This window comes from Oncorhynchus gorbuscha, linkage group LG14, assembly GCF_021184085.1.
Source record: "Oncorhynchus gorbuscha isolate QuinsamMale2020 ecotype Even-year linkage group LG14, OgorEven_v1.0, whole genome shotgun sequence".
NCBI classification, from domain to species: domain Eukaryota; kingdom Metazoa; phylum Chordata; class Actinopteri; order Salmoniformes; family Salmonidae; genus Oncorhynchus; species Oncorhynchus gorbuscha.
The window spans coordinates 15,069,828-15,082,193 of NC_060186.1; the positions used below are offsets into that span (position 1 = coordinate 15,069,828).

General features: G+C 45.0%; 1 protein-coding gene across 9 annotated transcripts in view; it reads right to left on the minus strand.

Moving 5' to 3' along the window:
* The window catches only part of LOC123994522 (myotubularin-related protein 5-like), an 87,553-nt gene that overhangs the window by 14,374 nt on the left and 60,813 nt on the right, over positions 1-12,366 (minus strand). For all 9 annotated transcript variants that reach the window (XM_046297216.1, XM_046297214.1, XM_046297213.1 and 6 more), the window contains 7 exons: positions 10,038-10,230; positions 9,825-9,952; positions 9,439-9,614; positions 7,940-8,076; positions 7,519-7,726; positions 6,905-7,101; positions 5,038-5,175 (listed from right to left, as the gene is read on the minus strand). In XM_046297216.1, coding sequence (XP_046153172.1) covers positions 5,038-5,175; positions 6,905-7,101; positions 7,519-7,726; positions 7,940-8,076; positions 9,439-9,614; positions 9,825-9,952; positions 10,038-10,230 — 1,177 coding nt within the window. The remainder of the gene's footprint in view (positions 1-5,037; positions 5,176-6,904; positions 7,102-7,518; positions 7,727-7,939; positions 8,077-9,438; positions 9,615-9,824; positions 9,953-10,037; positions 10,231-12,366) is intronic.

Consider the following 12,366-nt stretch of genomic DNA (forward strand, 5'->3'; position numbering starts at 1 on the left):
TAGGTTGGGCAAAACTAAACATGGCGGTGTTCGCCTTAGCAATCTCACTAGGATAATGACCACCTCCATTCCTGTCATTACTGAAAGAGATCATGATACCTCACATCTCAAAATAGGGCTACTTAATGTTAGATCCCTTACTTCAAAGGCAATTATAGTCAATGAACTAATCACTGATCATAATCTTGATGTGATTGGCCTGACTGAAACATGGCTTAAGCCTGATGAATTTACTGTGTTAAATGAGGCCTCACCTCCTGGCTACACTAGTGACCATATCCCCGTGCATCCCGCAAAGGCGGAGGTGTTGCTAACATTTACGATAGCAAATTTCAATTTACAAAAAAAAAAAAGACGTTTTCGTCTTTTGAGCTTCTAGTCATGAAATATATGCAGCCTACTCAATCACTTTTTATAGCTACTGTTTACAGGCCTCCTGGGCCATATACAGCGTTTCTCACTGAGTTCCCTGAATTCCTATCAGACCTTGTAGTCATTGCAGATAATATTCTAATCTTTGGTGACTTTAATATTCACATGGAAAAGTCCACAGACCCACTCCAAAAGGCTTTTGGAGCCATCATCGACTCAGTGGGTTTTGTCCAACATGTCTCTGGACCCACTCACTCTCACAGTCATACGCTGGACCTAGTTTTGTCCCATGGAATAAATGTTGTGGATCTTAATGTTTTTCCTCATAATCCTGGACTATCGGACCACCATTTTATTACGTTTGCAATTGCAACAAATAATCTGCTCAGACCCCAACCAAGGAACATCAAAAGTCGTGCTATAAATTCACAGACAACACAAAGATTCCTTGATGCCCTTCCAGACTCCCTCTGCCTACCCAAGGACGCCAGAGGACAAAAATCCGTTAACCACCTAACTGAGGATCTCAATTTAACCTTGCGCAATACCCTAGATGCAGTTGCACCCCTAAAAACTAAAAAAATGTCTCATAAAAAACTAGCTCCCTGGTACACAGAAAATACCCGAGCTCTGAAGCAAGCTTCCAGAAAATTGGAACGGAAATGGCGCCACACCAAACTGGAAGTCTTCCGACTAGCTTGGAAGGACGGTACCGTGCAGTACCGAAGAGCCCTTACTGCTGCTCGATAGTCCTATTTTTTAAACTTAATTGAGGAAAATAAGAACAATCCGAAATTCCTTTTTGATACTGTGGCAAAGCTAACTAAAAAGCAGCATTCCCCAAGAGAGGATGACTTGCACTTTAGCAGTGATAAATTCATGAACTTCTTTGAGGAAAAGATTATGATTATTAGAAAGCAAATTACGGACTCCTCTTTAAACCTGCGTATTCCTCCAAACCTCAGTTGTCCTGAGTCTGCACAACTCTGCCAGGACCTAGGATCAAGAGAGACGCTCAAGTGTTTTAGTACTATATCTCTTGACACAATGATGAAAATAATCATGGCCTCTAAACCTTCAAGCTGTATACTGGACCCTATTCCAACTAAACTACTGAAAGAGCTGCTTCCTGTGCTTGGCCCTCCTATGTTGAACATAATAAACGGCTCTCTATCCACTGGATGTGTACCAAACTCACTAAAAGTGGCAGTAATAAAGCCTCTCTTGAAAAAGCCAAACCTTGACCCAGAAAATATAAAAACTAATCGGCCTATATCGAATCTTCCATTCCTCTCAAAGATTTTAGAGAAGGCTGTTGCGCAGCAACTCACTGCCTTCCTGAAGACAAACAATGTATACGAAATGCTTCAGTCTGGTTTTAGACCCCATCATAGCACTGAGACGGCACTTGTGAAGGTGGTAAATGACATTTTGATGGCATCGGACCGAGGCTCTGCATCTGTCCTCGTGCTCCTAGACCTTAGTGCTGCTTTTGATACCATCGATCACCACATTCTTTTGGAGAGATTGGAAACCCAAATTGGCCTACACGGACATGTTCTGGCCTGGTTTAGGTCTTATCTGTCGGAAAGATATCAGTTTGTCTCTGTGAATGGTTTGTCCTCTGACAAATCAACTGTACATTTCGGTGTTCCTCAAGGTTCTGTTTTAGGACCACTATTGTTTTCACTATATATTTTACCTCTTGGGGACGTTATTCGAAAACATAATGTAAACTTTCACTGCTATGCGGATGACACACAGCTGTACATTTCAATGAAACATGGTGAAGCCCCAAAATTGCCCTCGCTAGAAGCATGTGTTTCAGACATAAGGAAGTGGATGGCTGCAAACTTTCTACTATTAAACTCGGACAAAACAGAGATGATTGTTCTAGGTCCCAAGAAACAAAGAGATCTTCTGTTGAATCTGACAATTAATCTTAATGGTTGTACAGTCGTCTCAAATAAAACTGTGAAGGACCTCGGCGTTACTCTGGACCCTGATCTCTCTTTTGAAGAACATATCAAGACCATTTCGAGGACAGCTTTTTTCCATCTACGTAACATTGCAAAAATCAGAAACTTTCTGTCCAAAAATGATGCAGAAAAATTAATCCATGCTTTTGTCACTTCTAGGTTAGACTACTGCAATGCTCTATTTTCCGGCTACCCGGATAAAGCACTAAATAAACTTCAGTTAGTGCTAAATACGGCTGCTAGAATCCTGACTAGAACCAAAAAATTTGATCATATTACTCCAGTGCTAGCCTCTCTACACTGGCTTCCTGTCAAAGCAAGGGCTGATTTCAAGGTTTTACTGCTAACCTACAAAGCATTACATGGGCTTGCTCCTACCTACCTCTCTGATTTGGTCCTGCCGTACATACCTACACGTACGCTACGGTCACAAGACGCAGGCCTCCTAATTGTCCCTAGAATTTCTAAGCAAACAGCTGGAGGCAGGGCTTTCTCCTATAGAGCTCCATTTTTATGGAACGGTCTGCCTACCCATGTCAGAGACGCAAACTCGGTCTCAACCTTTAAGTCTTTACTGAAGACTCATCTCTTCAGTGGGTCATATGATTGAGTGTAGTCTGGCCCAGGAGTGGGAAGGTGAACGGAAAGGCTCTGGAGCAACGAACCGCCCTTGCTGTCTCTGCCTGGCTGGTTCCCCTCTTTCCACTGGGATTCTCTGCCTCTAACCCTGTTACGGGGCTGAGTCACTGGCTTGCTGGGGCTCTCTCGTGCCGTCCCTGGGGGGTGCGTCACCTGGGTGGGTTGATTCACTGTTGTGGTCGGCCTGTCTGGGTTCCCCCTTGGGTTGTACCGTGTCGGTGATCTTTGTGGGCTATACTCGGCCTTGTCTCAGGATGGTAAGTTGGTGGTTGAAGATTTCCCTCTAGTGGTGTGGGGGCTGTGCTTTGGCAAAGTGGGTGGGGTTATATCCTTCCTGTTTGGCCCTGTCCGGGGTGTCCTCGGATGGGGCCACAGTGTCTCCTGACCCCTCCTGTCTCAGTCTCCAGTATTTATGCTGCAGTAGTTTTGTGTCGGGGGCTAGGGTCAGTTTGTTTATCTGGAGTACTTCTCCTGTCCTATTCAGTTGTCCTGTGTGAATCTAAGTGTGCGTTCTCTAATTCTCTCCTTCTCTCTTTCTTTCTCTCTCTCGGAGGACCTGAGCCCTAGGACCATGCCCCAGGACTACCTGACATGATGACTCCTTGCTGTCCCCAGTCCACCTGGCCATGCTGCTGCTCCAGTTTCAACTGGCCTGGGCCCTAGGACCATGTCCCAGGACTACCTGACATGAGGACTCCTTGCTGTCCCCAGTCCACCTGGCCATGCTCCTGCTCCAGTTTCAACTGTTCTGCCTTACTATTATTCAACCATGCTGGTCATTTATGAACATTTGAACATCTTGGCCACGTTCAGTTATAATCTCCACCCGGCACAGCCAGAAGAGGACTGGCCACCCCACATATGCTCTCTCTAATTCTCTCTTTCTTTCTCTCTCTCGGAGGACCTGAGCCCTAGGACCGTGCCCCAGGACTACCTGACATGATGGCTCCTTGCTGTCCCCAGTCCACCTGACTGTGCTGCTGCTCCAATTTCAACTGTTCTGCCTTATTATTATTTGACCATGCTGGTCATTTATGAACATTTGAACATCTTGGTCATGTTCTGTTATAATCTCTACCCGGCACAGCCAGAAGAGGACTGGCCACCCCACATAGCCCGGTTCCTCTCTAGGTTTCTTCCTAGGTTTTGGCCTTTCTAGGGAGTTTTTCCTAGCCACCGTGCTTTTACACCTGCATTGTTTGCTGTTTGGGGTTTTAGGCTGGGTTTCTGTACAGCACTTTGAGATATCAGCTGATGTACGAAGGGCTATATAAATAAAATTTGATTTGATTTGATTTGAAGATGCAACGACAAGCATGGATTGCTAATATGATTAGGATTGTGTTTTTGGTTACTGGACAATGAAAGAAAGTCGATTTGAAAACCAATAGAAAATTAGGCTACTTGTTTCATTGGCATTGGGAAGTCTTTACAAAAGAAATGCCTCCAAGTTTACAGGAACAGATTTTGGCTCAGCTACATTGAAGCAAGGTAAGACATGCCTCATAATATGAAGTTAAACATTAAAGTTTCACTCAATTAAGTGTATGTTTTCAGAATACCATCTCCAGCTCACATTCTCAAGTGGTGTGTGACCTTCTGAATAATGACTTCAGTTGCCTAAGCACTTGAAATAAAAATAGTAGCACTTTAATGCTGGCTATCAAAACAGTTAACACGTAATTGCATTTAAAATTGTGTGCGATGATTGGGCTTATAAAAGCTCTGGCGCTGTTTAACACATTCCAAAAAAAGAAGAAGCTCTGTATCTGTATGTGCATGTGATAAATAAACATAACGACTAAAGAAAATAAACACATGCTCGTTTAATTCCATGAAATTATGCAAATTAACCTATAGACCGATAAGCACGACCGGTCAAATGCATTTCCATAAACTGGTATTTCCAGCAACGATTAGGCTAAGTAGCATTATTTTGAAATGGGATTATGTCTGGTGCCAATTTATCGTCTTCTCATACATTTTTTGGGGACAAAAGCCGGCTATTACTGGCTAACGGGAACCTTGATGTGTATGCGTGTCCTACCTGAGGTGCTCATGTGAGTGGAGGTGAAGCCGCCGAGCGTGTTCCTGCCACTGGGCTCACAGTAGGAGGGCATGGAGCTGATGATCGCCTGCATGTACTTCTCCTGCTCCAGGCTGGTTGAGTCGGCCTGGGAGGGGCCTGGGGAAGAGTCACCACTGGTTTATGCAGCTTTGCATGCTTGGTATAAAATACTGAAGACTAAAAAATGCTGCTCAAGCTATAAGGGACATGAGCTGTGCATTTCAATGCATCTAAAGTGTTTGTCTATTTGCTCATTGTTTCTGATGAGTTGAGACTTATACTACCACATTAAATAGCTAGTCAGAAGTTTACATACACCTTAGCCAAATACATTTAAACTCAGTTTCACAATTCCTGACATTTAATCCATGTAAAAATTCCCTGTCTTAGGTCAGTTAGGATCACCACTTTATTTTAAGAATGGGAAATGTCAGAATAATAGTAGAGAGAATGATTTATTTCAGCTTGTAAGGTTTGTACGCCTCCTTGCTCGCACACGCTTTTTCAGTTCTGCCCACAAATTGTCTATCGGATTGAGGTCAGGGCTTTGTGATGGCCACTCCAATACCTTGACTTCAAGGTCCTTAAGCCATTTTGCCACAACTTTGGAAGTATGCTTTTGGTCATTGTCCATTTGGAAGATCCATTTGCGACCAAGCTTTAACTTCCTGATGTCTTGAGATGTTGCTTCAATATATCCACATAATTTTCCTCCATCATGATGCCATCTATTTTGTGAAGTGCACCAGTCCCTCCTGCAACAAAGCACCCCAACAACTGCCAACCCTGTGCTTCACGGTTGGGATGAGGTTCTTCGGTTTGAAAGCCTCCCCCTTTTTCCTCCAAAACATAACGATGATCATTATGGCCAAACAGTTCTATTTTTGTTTCATCAGACCAAAGACATTTCTCCAAAAAGTACAATCTTTGTCCCCATGTGCAGTTACATACCGTAATCTGATTTTTTTATGGTGGTTTTGGAGCAGTGGCTTCTTCCTTGCCAAGAGGCCTTTCAGGTTACGTCAATATAGCGTATTACTGTGGATATATACCGGTTTCCTCCAGCATCTTCACAAGGTCCATTGCTGCTGTTCAGGGATTGATTTGCACTTTTCGCACCAAAGTACGTTCATCTCTAGGAGACAGAACTCATCTCCTTCCTGAGCGGTATGACGGCTGTGTGGTCCCATGGTGTTTATACTTGCATACTATTGTTTGTACAGATGAATGTGGTACCTTCAGGCATTTGGAAATTGCTCCCAAGGATGAACCAGACTTGTGGAGGTCTACAATTAATTTTCTGAGGTCTTGGCTGATTTCTTTTGATTTTCCCATGTCGTCAAGCAAAGAGGCACTGAGTTTGAAGGTAGGCCTTGAAATACATCCACAGGTACACCTCCAATTGACTCAAATGATGTAAATTAGCCTATCAGAAGCTTCAAAAGCCATGAAATCATGTTCTGGAATTTTCCAAGCTGTTAAAAAGGCACAGTCAACTTGGTGTATGTAAACTTCTGACCCACTGGAATTGTGATACAGTGAATTATAAGTTAAATATCTATAAACAATTGTATAATAAAAAATATATATATATTTTTTAAACGTGTCATGTATAAAGTAAATTTCCTAACAGACTTGCCAAAACTATAGTTTGTTAACAAGAAATTTTTGGAGTGGTTGAAAAACAAGTTTAATTAACTCCAACCTAAATGTATGTAAACTTCCAACTTCAACTGTAGCTGGCTTTGGAGTGGTTTGGCATGTTTTATTATTCCTAAACAAAGCCCAACATCCCCAGTCATTCCCTTAAAGACACCATCTAACTAATTTTTAGAGTGTGTCGTACCGGCGCTGTTGGCATTGGGGGACTTGAAGAAGCCCACCACACCCTTAGCATGGAGGCCTGCAGAGCGCAGCAGCACAGCCTTGGTACGAGAGTTCCTCCAGCACACCACAGGGAAACGGTTCTGTCTGTAACAGCGGGAGATGCGCTGGATGGTGGAGTCTGGGATGCTCTGTGGCACGATCAACAGGCCGGGGTAACTGGTAACACACACACAGATAAGAGAGAGCAGAGGGAGTCAGGATCGAGATGACATTCTGTTCATGTCACCTCAGAATGTCATGACCACAAGATAATGTCATGTGTTTAAATATAGTTTGTTCATAGGCCCACTCTGCATATCAAGTTGCATCAAAGTAAAATGACAATGTTGATCTATATAAATGTCAAGATCAAACGTGTACATTCAACCAGAATCCAAAACTTGGAGACTAAACTCAGGAAGTTACTTGAAACATGGTCCATATACGGTTTGACCATAAACCTACCACATGCAATTGAGATTCCCTATAAACGAAGAGTATCGAAGGGACGTGTATTTTGGGAGTCACACACGAGATTTGACGGTGAACCCGTCGTAAAAACATATTCTATCTGCGGTTGGACCGTGAACGTACCTCCTGCAGACGGTGTACATGCGGTTGACGGTGGAGATGCGGAAGGGCTCGTTCTTGGAGCGCGTCAGGCTGTTACTGAGCGTGCCAAGTCCTAGCCGCTGGTAGTCACGGCAACAGGCGCGCTCCACCACGTTGCTCATGGTCTGTCTGTCCGAGGAGCGGATGGTGGAAGACAGGGTGAGGGAGCCCTGGTCCAACTCCTCTGAGACTGTAGCAGACACACAGACAGTCAGAGACAGTGTACACTGGTCTACTACATCAGGTCAAACACTGTAAAGAACATTCAACATTTTAATTGCTGAAAGTTAAACAGCAACTCAAGACTTTTACATAAGACATGTATTTATGGCAATGGGAGTGTGTGGATCTTAGGTCAAAATACCACCCTAAACCTTGACGTTGCTACAACACCATGTCCTACCGGAGAGCTCATCCTCATCCAGCTCTGACTGCAGGCTGCTCCTGTTCTCCCAGGTGGGAGGCGAGTACTTCTTCCGGGTCACATACTGTCGACCGATCGTCCTCTTGGCGCTCTTCACCAAGTTTTTGGAAAGTGTTCTTTGGAAGGGTGGAGGGAGAAAAGGGAAGAGGATGAGTAGAGAGGGAAGAGAGAGATGTATAAGAGTTCAAAACAGTTAACTTCAGTTAAAGCTAAACTTTATGATTTCTACTTTCTGGGTCACATTCATTTAGGCACACCATAGCAAAACACTTTGCAACAGAAAATGAAAAGAGTTTCTTATTGAACAAGTTTAGATCGCACCTCCCTGTTTTGGCCTGTTTGCTTCCATTTCATTTCAAGTGAATACAACCCTGGTTAGAAATGTAAAACTTACAAATGCACTGACTAGCTAATTAGAAGTTTAATTAACCAGTCCATTAAATCCAAGGCACATCCCTAATGCAGACTCGACGGTAGTCTGTATGCAGAATTAAAGCTAATGAATGCATTAAAAGAGTGCTAGTTGAGCCTGCTCACTGCTGCAGGGGGGTTGGGCCCGCATTGTCGTGAGGTTAATATCAGTGAATGAAGGGAGTCTTTTAGTGGCGTGACGACTCAGGCAGGAGATGGAAATACCAGGGACAAACACGGAGAAGCCGTCAATGTTTCCACTGCTGCTTTACTCAACAGATAGAAGCCAGCTCTCTGTGAGAGGTTGTGCTCTTTTCATACCCCAGATGAAAAATATGAGAGAGAGCGAGCGAGAGCGCGAGAGAGAATAAAGCAAAAGGGAACTCTGGGGGTCTACTGGCAGTAACAGTGGACAGAATAGAGTGTAGGATGTGAAGCTGCATTCCTCTGTACTGACCCTGCCTGGAATAAGCCTGTGTGCAGCCAGCATAACTAAACAGTCTGCATGCTATATGGACCATTTGTGGTTACACAAGGGTTCACACTCACTGAAGCACTTACACTCGCAAGCAGAAGGTCTATGAATCCGGTTTAATTAATACATCACACCAAACACTGACTTTAAATCAGAGACAATCAGATAAAAACGCCCACGTTTTGGATATATTCTAATCTGTCAGGACGGCTATGAAATGTAGGGCAATAATGTGGGCTACTATATCTCCAGAGGCTGCTGCTTGGGGCAGGCCTGATATTCGGCTCACATTACAGTGCAGGGGTGTCATTTGTGACCCACATCCTTTAGTGAATAAGCGCTTTTTAATTGGATGTTCTGTACTTGACCTGGAGGATGTGAGAGGTGTGAAACGTCTTACAGATTTACACTCTTTCATTACTAATAATCTGCTGACTGACGATAAAACTGGAACGGTACTGACGTTTTATACAACACTGATGTGTGTTGAAATGTGTTTGGCATGTGTATGCTCTTCCTGTTTCCTTTTAGTGTTGTTTTGGGTTCTTGTGGTTGACGTGTGTGTGTGGGTGTTCTATTGGTCTCGTCTTACTTTATTGACTGGTTCTTGTCCTTGGTCTTGTGTTCGACCAACGTCTTGCCACTCTGGCCCACGGTGAAGGCGAAGGTTCCCTGGACGTGCTGTGGGTAGCGGAGCTTGTGCATGTGCTTCCGGAACACCTCGGCCAGGTCCGACGCCACCTCCTCATCAAACGCTATCTTCAGCAGCTACAGGAGGAGGAGGGCGATATTAGGAGGAGTGTCAGAAAAACACAAATGAATGAGTGTTCTGTCAAATTTTAAATGGAGAGCGTTTCGGTGCAGAATAAGAGTGGGGAGGGGGGGGGGTAGCAGGGTTGAGAAGGCCTAGGAGCCTAGTGTTTAGGCAGTAGTAGGGTGATGGATACGAGGGTGACAGGACGGAGGGTAGATGTGTACCTGGAAAGTGCAGGAGCGTAGCTGCAGACCCTCCTGTATGAACTGGTCCATGGACAGACTGACAGAGATCCTCTTCTCCTTAGTCAGGGAGGCGATGGGGAACGACCGAGTCACCACCTGCTCACCCACTGCACAGCAACAACACTCAGGGTTAGAGAAAGTGTGGGTGTGTATTACTGCTAACATGTGTGTGCATGTTTGTGACCCTCCTACCCAGCGGGTCGTTAGGCGTGCCCTTGAAGATGAGGCGATAGGTGGTGAGGAAGATGGCCCCCTCGGCAGGGAGGAGGGGTGGACCCCCCAAGGCCCCCGTGGCCTCCTCCCGGCCGTCTGAGATCAGGTGCACCCGCATGCCGTCCATCACCAGCTCCTCCCCCGCCAGAAGAATGGGCCTCAGAAGCTTGGGCTGCAGCACGGAGAGAGGGAGGAGTGAAGGAAAGAAGAGGAAAGGGGGAAGAGATCGGGGACAAGGAGAGGGCGGTCAGAGGAAGAGAAGGAAGAGGTAGATGTGGGGTAAAGAATGGAGAAGAGTTGATAATTGATGGGAGAAAAGTAAGCAGATTGAGTAGCGGGACATGGTAGGTAAGAATGAGGGGGAAAGAGAGAGACAGTAGAAGAGCTATTAGTGCTCTATGTCCAACAGAATTCAAATGTATAAGCCACATTGGTGGTTCTATACTTCAAACCAAATTAGAGCAAATTCACAACAAATGGCACACGTCAATCCAGATGCATGTTGAAGCACAAATGTATCACACGACAGACAGTTGAAAACAGAGACATCAAAAAATGATTGCAATTTTTTATTTTATTTTTTTGAATTTTACCCCTTTTTCTCCCCAATTTCGTGGTATCGAATTGTTTTTAGTAGCTACTATCTTGTCTCATCGCTACAACTCCTGTATGGGCTCGGGAGAGACAAAGGTTGAAAGTCATGCGTCCTCCGATACACAACCCAACCAAGCCGCACTTCTTCTTAACACAGCGCGCAACCAACCTGGAAGCCTTGGTTAGCGGCCCGTCACTAGAGTCGCTGGTGCGCGATGAGACAAGGATATCCCTACCGGCCAAGCTCTCCCTAACCTGGACGACGTTAGGCCAATTGTGCGTTGCCCCACGGACCTCCCGGTCGCGGCCGGTTATGACAGAGCCTGGGCGCGAACCCAGGATCTCTGGTGGCACAGCTGGCGCTGCAGTACAGCGCCCTTAACCACTGTGCCGTCCTCAATTTGTTAATGTTACATAACATAAACGGTTTGCCCAAATCTCAATTGGATGGTGGGATCTTGGCAAAGACAACCCTGATGCTCAACAAGTAAAACAAGCAGAAGGGAAAATACAGCGACGTTTATGTGGTTATTTTTATAAAGTTGGATATGAAACCATTCAAATCTCTTAAGACTAGTATCATATAATGGCAATTTCCCTTAGAAAGAGGTAACGTGTTTATAATCATTTGTATATTTTCTCAAATTGTTCTCACAAAACCATCTAACAGCATTCTTGGATGTATAGAGAGGTATTCAAAGTATGAAGAGTGGCAGGTCTAGTTTCTGTTAAAGACCTATAGACCATTTGGCTCAGGGCATTGACATTATTTCCTTTCCCCAGCGACCCTGGAGAGGCCTACGCTGGGGGCAACGACACCAAACAGAGCAGCTCAACTCATAAATTAATTTAGGAACTCGTTTTGTAACCCATTTCATAATCTGTTGTGCAACAGCTAATACCCTGGGTCCAGCTCATTGGGAGAGGATTTAACTGGAACTCATATGTTATGAACGCTCACTCAGGGAAAAAAATCTAGAGCATTCTGGGAGGTGGGATCAGGTCAAATGTGATGCGCTCTCTGAGTTATTATAAGAATGGATAAACACAGAAAACTCACAAAAGATGAGATCCAATTGGACTGATATCTGATACAGGGCATCCCTGAGCTCTTGGTTGATGCATATGCTAGGACCCTGCTTAGTTGCCATTAACACAACAGACATGCCAATGATGCCGTGCCAAGCTACCATCCCTCTCCAACTGCTGACAGAAAACTCCACCGAACAAACAGAGCAAACTGCACCCTTCTGTCTGAAGGCACAAGTCAGTGACACAGGCTGTAGTCAACCAGGTCACTGAGAACTACAACCTCCAGCATGCACTGCTCAGGCTGTTGTCATCTACCGGGTTCATGTTCAATAGGCACCAACTGGAGAAAATGTAATGAAACAGAAAATCCACATTCTTGTTCGTATTGGACAAAGTCAGGTAGTACCTCCTCCGTTTCAAAACATTTTCTACCATTTAGATCCAACTGAAAGAGACCCCGGCTACTGAGAGGAGGAGGGGAACTACATCAACCCAGCATGCACTGCTCAGACGTATTAGTGTGAGTCACACATGGTGCTGTCGCTGGGACAGACGTACCTGCCGTGGGCGTGGCACTGTGACACTGAGCTGCAAGGATTGGTGGAGAGGGGGTTGGGCGGGGCTGGCCTGGGCGGGGCTGGCCTGCGCTCTGCGTGGCTTTTGTCCAGCGTAATGTAAAATA